The sequence below is a fragment of the Schistosoma mansoni genome, chromosome 2, assembly GCF_000237925.1.
Source record: "Schistosoma mansoni strain Puerto Rico chromosome 2, complete genome".
NCBI lineage: Eukaryota > Metazoa > Platyhelminthes > Trematoda > Strigeidida > Schistosomatidae > Schistosoma > Schistosoma mansoni.
Window position 1 is genome coordinate 14,039,614 of NC_031496.1, and position 15,271 is coordinate 14,054,884.

The 15,271-nt window shown below is 31.6% G+C and overlaps 1 protein-coding gene across 1 annotated transcript in view; it reads right to left on the reverse strand.

Annotated features, from left to right (window-relative positions):
- Positions 1-15,271, reverse strand: part of Smp_148410 (hypothetical protein) — a gene marked incomplete at both ends in the record, with an annotated part of 69,447 nt that overhangs the window by 26,318 nt on the left and 27,858 nt on the right. The window contains 3 exons of the mRNA XM_018795777.1: positions 4,849-5,205; positions 7,087-7,256; positions 8,151-8,622. Of these exons, the coding sequence (XP_018650055.1) occupies positions 4,849-5,205; positions 7,087-7,256; positions 8,151-8,622 (999 nt within the window). The remainder of the gene's footprint in view (positions 1-4,848; positions 5,206-7,086; positions 7,257-8,150; positions 8,623-15,271) is intronic.

The following is a 15,271-nucleotide window of genomic DNA, read 5'->3' on the forward strand; positions in this document are numbered from 1 at the left end:
ATTAAATAGCATGTGCACCTGATGTATACAGTATCATTTATTCGAAAGATTATGGAATTGATATAAATGCGACTTTCTCTAAATCATACACGAAGGGGTGGTTTAGTAATTAAAGTACACAATTTTCAACTACTAAGTAGAATGTTCAAAAAACCCTCCAGTTTAACTCAGTTTGAACAATTGAGTAGTATCACTAACCGTCAAATAAGTGTACTAATCTGTAATTAACAAGCAAGTTACATTAAGTTTTCGAGAGGTCCATTATTGACCAGGAGTATCTAATAAGAATACTGGTATTTATTGGTAAACTTATTGACAAAAATTAATGAAATACCAGACTAGATATTAAACTGTTTCTATGTTGCATAAAAAAGTATCAGTTACTCCGAAGTGAGTTACTTGGATGGAATAAAGGAAATCTGTGAAAGTCTGGAGTAACTAAATTAAATAAGATGTGATCACAATTTACGAAACAATTTATATGAAGCAGCGGAAATTATTGGTTGTTCGACCTTCGAATAAAGTGAACCAAAACAGTTATATTCAAAACATTGATTCATCTCTATATAATCTTTTCCCTCTCTTTACAAATACATCTTTCTGTTTCTAATACATATCGTTCTTTAGTCTTCGTGTAGTTTTAAACTAATACCGTCTTCTTATAACTGGTGCATTATTTTCAAGTTTACCAACTTGAAATCATTGTAACAAGAGTCTTATTTTGCTTTCCTTTTTCACATGACGGTCATCGGTCATTCTGTAGTGGAATGTGTATATATGGTTATAAAAACATCAACACTGTACATATTCGATTATGTTATATAAGCATTCGACAAATACGGAATAGTAGTGTGAATTTGTTTTATTTTTAATTTATGCAAAACAAAAAAGAAACTCAATCAATAATGACGAAGAAATTATGAAAAGAAACTCATAAATGAAACTATATATATATTCGTTATTCTTTCAATTGATACTTATCTTTGTTTTGTTTAAGATTTTCAAAATCTTTATTTTATGCAATATTACAGAAATGTAAAAAGGAGGGCGAGTGGAAACGATGAAAACCTTTAAAATATATGGTGATGTTGTGGTATATGAGAAACTATATACTTTTCCTGTTAAAAAAGACTTATTCATTCATTAGAATTGTAATAAAATCTTCGCATCTACCTAATTAAAACCTTTTACTTGGTGTGTAACAAAAAAAAAACATTAAGAAGGGAAATGGAACAAATGAAACCAACAATATATGAAATACATGAAACCATTTTAGAAATAAGACGATCATTAGTCATTAGTGTTGATTAGAATAAAATGATTTAATATTATGTAAATTAGTGTTTTATATTTCTATGAAAATAACCTTAGAGTTGGATTTTATGCTTATCAAATATCAATCTGTAAAGAACATATCATCGACAGCCTTAAGGATACATATAATTCCTTTGAAATGGTGCACTGCATTATTTCATTTTACCAAGTTTAAAAATTAAGGTAAAAATATTAAATAGATGCTCTACGTCAGTCAGTCATAATCGACATAACAATCAGGTGAGAAAATTTTGCGTAAACTCACGACGAGATGAAGCTAAAAAGATGAATAGTAAATGAGTTGAAATAATTCATTCACAAGGATAACGAAAACGACTAAACGCCAAGAATATAATTTAAGAAGACAGAATGAAAAGCGGTAAGTATTAAGAAATATAAGAGCTCAATATCTTGAGTGAGACAGCGAATAAATCCATCTGCTACTGTGACTGATCCTGAGTTATGTCATTCAATTTCTTTAACTACTGATCTTAGTTATCACATCAACGCCAAACCAAGTAGTCGGGCTCTATCAAAATGACTCCGATGAACATTCTTGTATGATTTACGTAAATAATACTTTTTTTGGCATAGATATACCGAATGCCTTTATAAAAACCCAAGTATTATCAATTTTTGAAGCATACTATTTAATATTTTCGAAACTAATCATTTGTTTTGCATATTTAAAATTTTCCGAACATAGGAGAAAAATAAGATATTTTAATTTACCAACTTATTGTAATCATTCATTTTTACCATATATGGTTGAATAAATCCAATAAATGAAAGAAAAAAAAGGTTATACAATCAACAATACACTTTAACTGATCATGTCAATAATGTTTGTCTGTGTGGCGCATATATATCTGGTGCCCCCCTGTACCAATATTTCAGTGTTTAAATAAATATATAATAAATTGATGAATGAAGTTATCGAAAATAACTATTGACGATTTGAAAGAAGAAAAAACTCAATCAAGAAAGAAAGAGAAAAACGTTTCGTTCAACTGTAAAACCTTTCAAAAACGTCATTATTTTATTTCATTCAATAAATATAAACTACATATTACTATTATATTGTTGAACAACTATGTTATAATTTAATAGTTGACAGTTTTATTTATTTATTTATTTACTTAGAGCGGTTATAATCATAATAAATATTGATTGATAATGAACCGTTTTCTCATTAATTAAAAGTGATTATTCTTTTAAAAAATAGTGAAGAAATGACTTAGTGATTAAAACATACGATTAACAATCATTGTACTAAAGGTTTTGATTCTTCTTTGTTTAATTTAGATTTTTCATTCAAGTAGCATCAGCAACTTTGAATACAATTAAAATGAACCATTTGTTATTAAGCTATCCTATCTTATATCTACCGGTATAGATGTGTTTACAAAACAGAATTCCATGTTTGTAAGAAAAAGAGCCAGCTATATAAGTATTCATCATGATCAGTAAGAAAATGTTACTTCAGGGAAAAAAGTTCAGTAGATTATCTCCTCGTCCTAGACAGTAAGAAAATTAGCAACTTTCATTCAATTGGAATTATATTTTTATTTAAAAGTTCTAAACTAATTATCTTAAAACCATTCAACTTTCTTCAAATTTATATTATGATTTTTTTTAAAATAAAAATTCCAAGTTTATTTTCTGAGCTTAATTTGTTCCAGTCGAAAAAAATAAGGAAATAAATATATTAACAACGAATGTACAATAAATATTCAACTAAGATGAGGCATTTTTAGTGGAATTCGATCGATAGTCAGATTTGAAAGAGAAATCACAAGAAATCTAGATAATAAATAATTTTCAAGCTTTAATAGTTAACCATCTGCCTGAAATAAAGTAAGACTAGATATAGTAGTGAATAAGAAAAGAAACATGTGATGAGTTGGCTGGTTGGCCAAGTTTTGTATACTACATCAGAAATAAGTATTAGATAGGAGCAGTCCAATCCACTAATAGCTACTTTTACATCTATTTTATACAAGATAGGCTTCGAAGGAATTTCGCATTTGAACCACTATTAAGTTTCAAAATTTATTCATCATACACTACTCAAGAGTCCTAAATGCAAGAGAAATATTTGAATGATAAAAATAGAAAATTTACGCAATCACTGAACTATTCAAATGGTTTAGTAACTTAAGAATATATATAATACATCTAGGAATACTTCAATTCCTGTATTTCCTCCATTTTGTTGGCAATTTGTAGTTTTCGCATAATTACTACCTTGACCTTTTCTATCCTCTGATTAGTTATTTTCTCTTTTAATTTAAGCTCCTCAGGTCATTGGAATCACTGTATCAACAGATCTGATGCATTAGATTTTTTTAAATCACCCGGGAATAGGAAAGGTTTCTTACCAGGAACCACTTTGGCTTCCCTTTATTGTGACATAAAAATTACAATGTAAGTGCTGTTATTACACAGCAGCATCAGTTATCAAGAGTAAACAAATGAGGAACTTTGTTAGAGTCTCTGATTCAACTAGGAGAAAAATACTTTAAATACATAATATTTTTCCTTTTCCTTTTCATCAATCTACTAAAAAATTGTGAACCTTGGTTCTATTGTTAACGTGAAATCTTTGAATTATTGTACATGTCTCGGGAGATCATTTAGAAAGGTTTACTGAAACGTTTAATATATCTGGGTGATAAGAATCAAACTTTATTGACAGCGAAAACAATTAATTTAGCAACAAGACAAAGTGAGAATATTAGAAAACTAAAGTTGAGAAAAATACATGAATTAAATGATCAATTGACACTTTTCTCCTTAATGCAAGCTATTCTGATCTTTTATATACTACCACCACTAAATTAACTATTTCTATGAATCCGGTGTTCATCTTGTTGTGCTAACGAGATATGGCAACTTGGACCGATGCATATGTGTGCCTGATCCTACGTTGTAGCTGACTGACTGACTGATCGGCAATATAAGAAATGTCAAATGAAGTAACTGATTAAAAGACTACAGGTAACTAACTGAAATACAAAACACACATCAGGATTTTCTAGAAAGTTACACTGACATGAGAAAATTCAAACAACTGTCATTTCCAGAAAATTCGATATGATAATTAATAAATTTACAACAATCATTAACAAATAACAGCCGTGATTAGCGAAAATGTTAGCATAATGAAGGTAATTAACAGATGTATGAAAACAGACTTTTTGTTGCACATTTGCAAATAAGTTGGGTTATAGAAAAAGGTATCTGAACAACCCTACACTATTGTATTCCAGACTAACCAACCAATTCTATAGGCAATCAAGAGAGTAAAATCCAAAAACAATGGTATATGAAGTTAGATTACCTGAAAAAAAAGTCCGCTAACTTAAATATAGCTAATCAAAAGAGTGCTTTTGAAGCATTTATTAACTCAAACAACCAACTCAAAGAAAATTAATACAACCACAATTCCACGTTATTAGGTCCAAATGATGAAAATTGTAATAAAAATCAAATACACCCAATAAATGAGAGATTAATGCATTCAACATTTACCAATAATACTTCTTTTAATAATGTAAACCAATACGAAAGTTGTGAGGTACCAGTTGCTTCCAACATTCCAATAAGTGTATCTTCAATATCTCGGCGTAGTTGATAGTCCATTTCAACATCAAGTAAACTAAATAACTGTTTTTCTAATCTTTCATTAGTTGTTGATTTCGAAAAATTATTCATATCATTTTTACTGGAGATAGTAGAAAATGAAGAGAGAACGGGAGACGGTTTCTCTTCTAATGAACCTCCCATTGTCATACATCCATACAAATCCTTAGCCTCTTTTTGACTTAATTGTCGTAAACATGATAATGCTGCACGTCTCAAGACCAAATGGAAACTGGACACACTAGTCTAAAGTATAAAAAGAAGAATAAAACAAAACATTCATTGGGTCAAGTTATATTTACACGTCGATACATAAATAATCACTTTTTAAAAAGAATATCAAATGGAACTCAGTGGTTGGTGAATAAAATTTATACACTTTTGAATGTTAAACACTGTTCAAAAGATAGTCGCTTTATGAACATCATGTAGTAAAATTGAATGTTTTGGGAAAAAAATATTTTAAATGAAGGTTTACGTAGGAAATCCACAGTTTAAGGTAGGTTGACACCCAAAATGGAAAAAATTAGTGCAGAAGTTAAGTATTTAAAGACATGCTTTCTATTTAGTATAGTACTGGTTTAGTAAATTAACATTATTATCAGAAGGGGTTTTGTGGAGATTTTATTAGTTTTATAGTTGAATTCATGAGTCAATCAAACCTCGCGAGGGGGGATCGTGGATGCGCACTGCTGAAGAGTCCCACAATGGGACCAAACTGCCATCCAGTGCTTCCAGGTTTTCCAAGGTAGTCTAGCTTCAATTGAATCATGAATTCAACTATAAAATTAACAGTAATCGAAAAGTTTGTAAGTACTATACGGATAGGTAACGTAACAAAGAAGGTTAACAATTCAACTTGATCAAATTAATCATGTAATCCGTTATATTTCATTTGTTATAAAACTCAGGCTTGAACATAGACCCACCACGTCATACAAAATTAGCTAATCCACCAAGCAATTTTCAAAATCCCCTCAAACAAAATGTGTTGTAATTCAACCAGTAACGATGACGATCACGAGGTTGTAAAAACTGAAATGACCACTACTTACGTTTACAATACATTTGATACGTTATTCTTTCAATTTCTAATCACTGTTGTTTAAGTGTATCCTGTATGTCTGTCTGCCCAAAAAACAATTACGGTTTTTAATTGTTCTCTTTTAGATCGTTAGGCCTTTGTTTTCCATAATACTTTAATTATAAGCAGTAACAGTAACGTACACACCAGTTAGTTACAAACTTATTTACAATTCACTTAATCCGTTAGTCACAACGTAGAACCTGTACATATGTACATCGATCCAAATTGCCACACCCCATTAGCACAGAGAGATGGGATTGAAAGGCCGAATCTCATAATAGTAGAGGTAGTAAAAGTGTCAGAGGTAATAGGAAAGATAAGGCATAGAAGATACGACTTTGAAAAGAAAATATCAATCAGCGAAATAAAACCAAAAAAGGTATGAGAAATTTAGAATCTCAGAATTTGGGGGAAGACAAAAAATGTATGTACCTGCGCCACTGCAAACGATTTTAGGCCATGTCATTCAAAGTCTCTAAACATTGGTTACGATAATCACTCGGATCCCAACCATGTAGTCTATACCTAGTAACATGGCTAAGTCTGATTGTCAGTGACTTCATAGACTGATGCCATGTTTCTGTTTGGCCACCCCTAGCTTTCAGCCTACTCTTACTCCAGAAAACATCACCCATAGAGGTAGGTGGTGGTCGGGCATACGTAAGAGATGTTCCAACCACATTAGTTGATGAAGATTGACTACCCCTTCAATTGATTTTTCATCCTTACCAAGAACCCTGTCTCTAACCCAGGCATTGTTTACTCTGTAGTTCAAAAATGCTCGTAACACCAATAACAGTAACGTGCACAAGAGTAAGTTACAAGCCTACTGACAATTAGATGTAACAAATTGCTGTGAAGATACAAATCTAACTAAATCTCTCAATAACAGTGAGTTACTATCAGGTCTGATTCATTAAAGTAAGCCAACACTACGACCCAGTAAACATTGCATTAACCAACAATATTATACATGATTAGTAACCGATAACACAACTGAATAGAAAAATATCAAAAATACGAAGAAGGAAAAAACTAACTTGTAATTCAGGAACCAGACCAGCTAATTTAACATGCATTGGAGCAAACATATGTAACTGTTGTAGGCAGGCTATACCTTCAGCTTCTAGTAGAGCATCTGGTGAATCACGCATAATCATACAACATAACAAACATGAATGTCGAACAGACGTAATACCAGCGCTTGTACCTATATGAAGGTATTATTTAATCAAGAACACGGTACAAGGAAATGAAATTTATCTTTAAAAAATAATTCGACAAAGATATGTATAGAATTTGTCATTTGAGGTTGGACTGGCTGTTATCGTACAATTATAATAATGAACTATGTCTATCAATGTTTCTTAAAACTGGCTAGCATCGATTACAAGTCGATGTAACAAAAAGTGAATATATATATATAGTGAAAAGAACAACACTGTGTAAGCGATTTTTATCAGCTATTTATTACAGCGAGAGATGATGATGATCAACTCAACCAAAATAAAATTAGTCACAAGTCAACGTAGACACGTATGGACATAAGTGTTTTGAAATTTACGGTAAGACTTCGTTAAAACTAAATATCTTGTTCTAAGAAAATCCACTATGAACTGATTGAGACGGCACAAAAAGGTTGTGTAATCAAGATAGCAATCAGTTAACGATTACAAAAAGTGTGATAAGTACTGCATTGAACGCGCTATATTAAAATCATAGAGTTCCATAGATTCATTACAAACTAAATTGGAGAATCAGGCTCTTGACGAAAGAAGTGGTGAAACTAATATTACCTAGTTTTAGAACGCATAGATCAGAACTTGAAAAGCATCTGTACGAGATGACACTTTTTGATGAAGATTCTTTTTTTATGATTTTACTTTAGCATAATTAAAACGCAGTTTAGCTAACACCGCTTGTTATTTTAAAGAAAAATTTTATTACTGTCATATTTCAAATCCAGAAAGGAATAACATTATTCGATGACTATTGTTTTTTTTATAAAATAACTATAACAAGCATTGATTGATGCCCATTCTATAAGATTTAGATTTTTTAGAAGTACATAATTAATTCTACAACACAGACCAAAATAACGTACCACGTAATTCAGGTCCCAAGGTAGTAATCAAAGCTGCAAATAAACGACCAAGACTTCTTTGAATTTCATGCATAGCACTTGGTGATTTCAATAATAGCTGAAGTACTAAATTTAAACTTGGTTCAATATATTCTCTAAATATTGGACCACCTGATTCTGCAACTAGTGCAAGAGCATGTAATGCCCAAACTTGTACTTCGGGTACACTGGAATCTTGTGCAATAGCTAATAATACACCAACACTTGAGCTTAAATGTTGTCCAGACGCCAAACCACCGACATAACTATGTAAACAACCAATAGCTAAACAATGACCAGCTCTTGCAATCGGATTGCGAATAGCACGTAGACGTTCAAAAATTTGCTGAGCTAATTCTGCTAGAAATCCAGATTCGCCAACAACTTGTGCAAGCCTTCCAAGACATTCACCAGCCACACAACGTAGTAGAACACTTTGACTAGTCAAAGTAGCCTAAAAATAACAAGCAAGTTTACAAGAAAGACGAAATTGAAAGGTGAATGGTTGAAAATAGAAAGATTTAGAAACACACACACCATTCGACAGACACTTTTATGTTGAACAACCAAATTAGTCATAAAATGTGTAATTAGAGGAGTGCTAAAAAAATTAAATATATTTTTGATATATCCCAATGAGTAGAAAACTTGTATTTGTGGCGTTTCGTGACTCAATGTAGGCCACTTCTTCAGAGTAAATAAATAATGTCGGTTATTTGTTCACTCTGAAGAAGTGGCTTACATTGAGTCACGAAACGCCATAAATACAATTTTTCTACTCATTGGGATATGACAAAAATATATTTATTATTAACTCTCCACCTAATGTTCGATTTATTTGAAACTATCAAGTCAAACCCTGGTATGGAGTGCTTGAAATCGTTAAGTTTCAAAATGAAATAAGATTTTCTCCATGCAAATTAGCAGATGCATAAATGAACCATTATAATTATTACCATAGAGTTTGTGTTAATAAATAATCTATCAACTAATAAAGTTTGGCAGTGTATATACTCTATTTTCTAATGGTATAATAATAGTGACAGGAATGAGAACTCATAGTTTTATCAATTGCTTTTCATCAAGTAGTTAGTCCTAATTACAATATCTAAGTTTTTCATTTTATGGTAAGTCACGTCAATGTCATTAAATAAACTAAAAGACTGTAACTTGGTTCTCCTTAAGTAAACTAACACATTGGTGCATTTCTCTGACAAATACTAAGAGATTTCGAACAAATACATCTGTGATTAAATGAGATATTTAAGCTAAGCGAATCAAAGGCTTATTAATAACCTAGTAACAAAATACAAGCTGAAGGCTTTTAAGATTCGAAATGTTTTTAAGCAATTGAAATCTAATTTGAAGTCCCTCACTCCAACACCTTCAAATATCCTAGCAACACAATGAAAATAAACACAATGTTTTGATGAAAAGTTGTAGATACCTTTCGAATAACTGAACTAAAGTGGGTCAACTTTACATCGAATTTATGACGACTTGAGAAGTAGCATCACATTCGAGATACGATAGAACATAAGTGGAAATTCAACCAATCAAAAGTGAAAATAGAAACATGTTTACAGAAAGCTAACGAGTGTATATATATCTTTTGGTGCAAACAAAGTATACCACTTATTTCTAACATTCAAAGGAGAATAATACTTGAGCTGATTAAACCTCATGCCCTATTTAAAGACAAACATTACGGTTAGGCATAACAGCCATAACAACAACTTTGTCCTCATATTTACACAAGTTTACACATACACCCTGAGTGACCTTCACATCCATCTGTTTATTTTGTGTCTGGCTTAGCACTATTATTACTGATATTATTACTATTACTGTTATTATTATTCAGTCAACATGCACTGAAACGAATTCCAACAGATTTTTGTATTACAATATATAGGACGTATTTTTCACTCAATCAAAACTAACAAAACATTGTTGAAGCAATTACCATGTATTTTACAAGCAGAACAAATGTTTGTTTGCATGTCTCGTGTCATTTATATGATAATTATAAAGAGATAGGGAGAGAAACTGAAACACATGGAAAAATGTTGGATTAATTTACCTATAGACTGTTTAACCGATCGATAGTTAAGAGCGTAAGGGATATGTATGTAAGTATATCTTATGATTGTTCTTTATATGAGGAAAATAGACCAAACTGATTCGAGAGTGCATGTGCATTAGTACCACAAATCCTTATGTACATATGTAAATAAAATAAACTTACGTGACAATTTATGATTATTTACTTTTTTCCTATCTGGTCCATAAAAACCTGAGCATATCGAAATAATTAAAGAGGAAAAATGTATTTGTAAAATCTCAGCGAATGAATTTGAAGTAAATCCAAAGTTTCGCCTGGCAATCTAGTTCAAGCTTTTTCAAGGAAATTTCATCGAACATCAAAATTATTGAATATAAATAGATACCTGGTTCTCTGGTTCACTGCATATTAAATAGGTCATACAATCTACGTTAACAAAGTTTAAAGTAGACATTTGTTTGGATTTGCTTCAAATTCATTCGCTGAGATTTTACAAACACATTCTTCTTCTTTAACGTCTCACATCAACTCGGCGCCCAAATACTGTGAAACACTCGATCAAATGTAGACGAAAATTCTTTCACCAAATACTTCTTTTTCTTTATTATGTATTGACAAACGAAGAGCTCTGAGTGTACTAATAATTTACACCCCACAGATCCATTAAATGTTCAATAATTAAAAATTAAACAATACATGAAAAAAAGTACACAAAAATATTTTATGTCTAATACTTCGAACAGTACAGATTCAAGTTAATGTTTTATACATACCTGACTATCAAATAACGGGAGTAACCCGTGAAGTCATTGGAGAAGAATTAAAGACAATCGAGCGAAAAAATTTCTTATCCGCATAATTTACTGAAGCTGTACAATCACATTTAGATCTAATTACCAAATAAAGTAGTCTATTGGAAAGCTTAACATCTTATTCATCAAAAGTAGCTATCTATCCCGGTTCGTTGATAGAAATATGAAAAGTAAACTACAATTCCCAAGACCTCCTACAGTTCTTAAAACAATCTCTTTATAAAGATTGGGTCCAATGGAGGTGCTACGACAGAAGATTTGAAAAACCGTCTAGTGAAATCTTTGAGAAAACGTTTATAGGCTGCTATGTTGAGCGAAATAGGCCATCTACCTAACCAATACGTAAATAATTATGACTTAGTATCGATACATAATACCCAATATTCATATAACTAGCATTTAAAATGGTGTTATACAGTCTGTCTCTACCTTCCATAAACTTGGTTTGATCAGATGTTAGGAAGGTGTACTGATAAAAACAAACTGTAGATTATATCAAAAACTTCAACCATTTATTAAAATTATAAAGAAAATCACATCAATCAACACTAAAGAAAACAAAGCTTTTCTTGAAAAGTAATTTGAAGACAAAAACAAGAAACACCCTTAACCATAATATGGGATAGGGATAAAACAACTCTTCTAGATTAAAAAAAAGGAACAAAACCAACGGGTTAGTGAAATTTCCCCATAATATTTTATCATGTGCACAAAAATATCACCGGGATAAATTAATGTTTGATCGTGATTTTACTTTGGTTAGCGAGATGATAAAAAATGTAAACGAAAGAATTTAATGAATGGTGAAGTGAAAAACGGTGATTATACTTTGTGGATTAACCGACATCAATCATTATAATTATGGTCATCAATCTTATTATCAACAATAATGTCATCATTAGTGCCATACACACACATACGCCACTTACATCATAAACAATACTTCTTTGTGATCCATTCAACGAAGAATTCTGAGCATAATGGTCTCCGCATAATCTAGACTAAAAAAACTTCCTAAATAGTTTATTTTTTCTAAAAAGAAATAAAGTTTACGATTTTCGCATTCATACACACATACATACAGATGAAAAAATGATATCGTAAATGATCTATATTCGTGGATTGCTTGAAGTTAGACATTAACACCGTCGGACGCTGGCTCAGTGGTCTAGAGGTTAAGCGCTCGTGCGAGAGACCGATAGGTCCTTGGTTCGAATCCCGCAAGGCAGGATTGTGCATGCGCACTGTTGAGAAGTCCCACAATAAGATGTGTTAAACCCCGATAAGGATAATGAATGGTAACTTTGGGATCTATTTATGAACCAATATTACGCATATATTTCTTATCATATAATTGCTAAACAACTAAACTATTGATATTCGTGTTCCCCTTATTATGAGCTTTATTTTCAACTATAAACCATTGTTATACGATTTACCATTCATGAATTACACCCAGTCTATTGATTACTGTTCCCCTTATTCACAGCCACATTTGGCTAAATCTTGTACACATGTTATTTTCTATTTTATGGTGCGGTGTGGTCAGTTTGTTTGGTATATAAACTCAGTGTGTTTGACATACAATGATTCATACCACAGAGGCTGTTCTGGACTTAACTGGCTGGGCTAGGCAAAGCAGGGCCAACAAGTGCTCTAAACTGCTCGTACGGTTTCGTGTGTCACTGTTCCAATCGATAATTCGCTGCTTTCTGATTGGCGGTCTTATCACGTTCGTACGTTAACGAGGCATCCACCCGGCTACAAGTTATTACAAGATGAAACAACCATCCATTGCTTCCAGGTTTCTCATGATGGTCTAGCTTCAATTGACTCATGAACTCAATCATTAAATTACTATATTCTCTATCACGGTTATGTATGGGATAAAAGTTATCACTTAAAATACTTGGTTTGGACAAAGCTGTGAATCTCAATCATCCATAATAACCAGAATCGTGCTTTTTTAATGCAATTTAGTAAAAAAAGTGTAGTTTCGCACATTTTACTTTCTACTACAATTTTTATGTGAGAAGTAGTGATACTTTTATCAAAGTGGCCTCAAGTAAATTAGGGTGTGAATCAGGGACGTACCAAACGGAAGATAGTTATGAAAATTACACTATACACATTGGCAATTAAGTCATCTCCTGAACACATTGTATGTATTGCATGATGGTTTTAAACTAAAATTATTATCATATTACAAATCAATCAAGAAATTACTACCAGGATACAAAAATTAATAACAAACCCTTATACATTCATTTAGTATAGTTTGTTTGAATCTTCCCATCGATGTGTTAGGACTGCAACTGGTCAGTCTCTAATTGGCATATGTGCATACTGTGCGTATTGCCTCGATATACCTTAATTCACAAGCATGGTAAGCAGAGATGGATAGTGGCTAGCAGTGGAATCCAGGACGCGCGTTTCGTCCTATTTGGGACCCTTATATAAACTTTACTGGTGAACACTCTCCTTCGTAAATATTCTGAAGCTATTCAAGCTTAACCAAGCAATCATTTAAGTGAATATTTCATGAATAATACATAATCCTTCCATTTATACATATAGTACATGTACACTAACACACAATAAACTAAAATTAATTTATGAAATTTTGTTCCATAAGTCTACTGTTTGAAAGTGTGCATAAATTTTTAATTAATTTAAGACAATATCACGAAATCAAGGGAAGTTGTACTGGGGTCAACGTACATTGATCAATGATAATGATGATAATGTCCCAAGTGACTTAGTACAATCAGTAAGAAGAGATATTATCTAACGTGTCTTAAAATGGAAGCTAGTAATTATTTTGCTTATGGTTTCCCTCTTATTAAAACAGATGGAGTTTATTTCCTCAATAACCGAAGCCAAATTGAACTATGTATATTTGATTACCTCTTATTCATTTTATTCTGTTGGAAAAAGTAAGAAAAGCTGTACAAAAAATATTCACTAAAAGAACGTTGTATAACCCAGTTTCCAACCAACCGATTATTAAAACCAGAAGTAAGGATAGGCTTCCCAGATTTGCCCTATGTACATTTACCAATTTAACTGCTCATGTGTAGACGGTTGAATCAGGTTCGAAACTAGACAATTTCATAACTATATTTCTGTTATGTTAAGGACAAGTAAGTTCTATACTGGCAATAAGTGGATATGAACAATGGATTTCAAATCATCCACGGGGTCCTAGTCAATAAGCCGCATGGTTTATGTATAAGTCCTTTACATATAGCAGATGTCATTGATATCCGTCTCAACAAAAATGAATTTTGTGTCTATAAAAAAATTGTACAACCACTTTCCTTACTCTGGTCATCATAATAACAAATACTTGAGTGAATTACAAATGACTTATTGCACAATCCCTTTTATTACATTGTTTCTGAGCATCCTTTTTTAAAGCCATTTCGTATTTTCTTTGCATTTACTACTCACAAATAGACCTTAACGACTATCATCTTATCAAGTTTACTTTCGAAAGTGATAAAATACTTATTATTTTAAAATATTTACTCAAACTTTTATTATTTATATCAGAATTATTGCATTTGTTAGCTTTCCGTTAGTTTGTACTTTTTTACTGATTAAGATTAATCTATTTGGCTTTTATCACTGATTAGTAAACTAATTAATAATTTTTATATATAGTTGAAATCATGAGTCAATTGAAGCTAGACCACCATGGAAAACCTGGAAGCACTAGACGGTCGTTTCATCCTACTGTGGGACTCATTAGCAGTGCGCATCCACGATCCCGCCTCGCGACATACTTTTTTCTGGTATATGTGTATAAATATTAAAGAATATTAGGGTATAGGTTGACGAAGGTCTGACATATATTCACATGTAGACCTTAGTCTAAACGAAAATAAGATGGGTAAATGTTATTGAATGTACAATATTTTACATCAATGTACAACAAGAGAACCCAATTACATGTGGAGTTTTATAATCGGTGCCGTGATCTACTTAATGTAAAAGGACAGTAAAAAAATAATAACAATGATAAAAACCTATTGATATTGGATGAGGATGGTAATTTTCAACAATACGGTAATGACCAATTATCTGAGTGAATAAATGTAATAAACAACTTAAAACTAGTGTAACAAATAGAAACGTTTCAGAAAAGAGATTTCCATAAAACTAAATATTTATACACCGTTTACCGATGAAAAAAAAGCCTTTTTTCATTACAAACTTCTAGA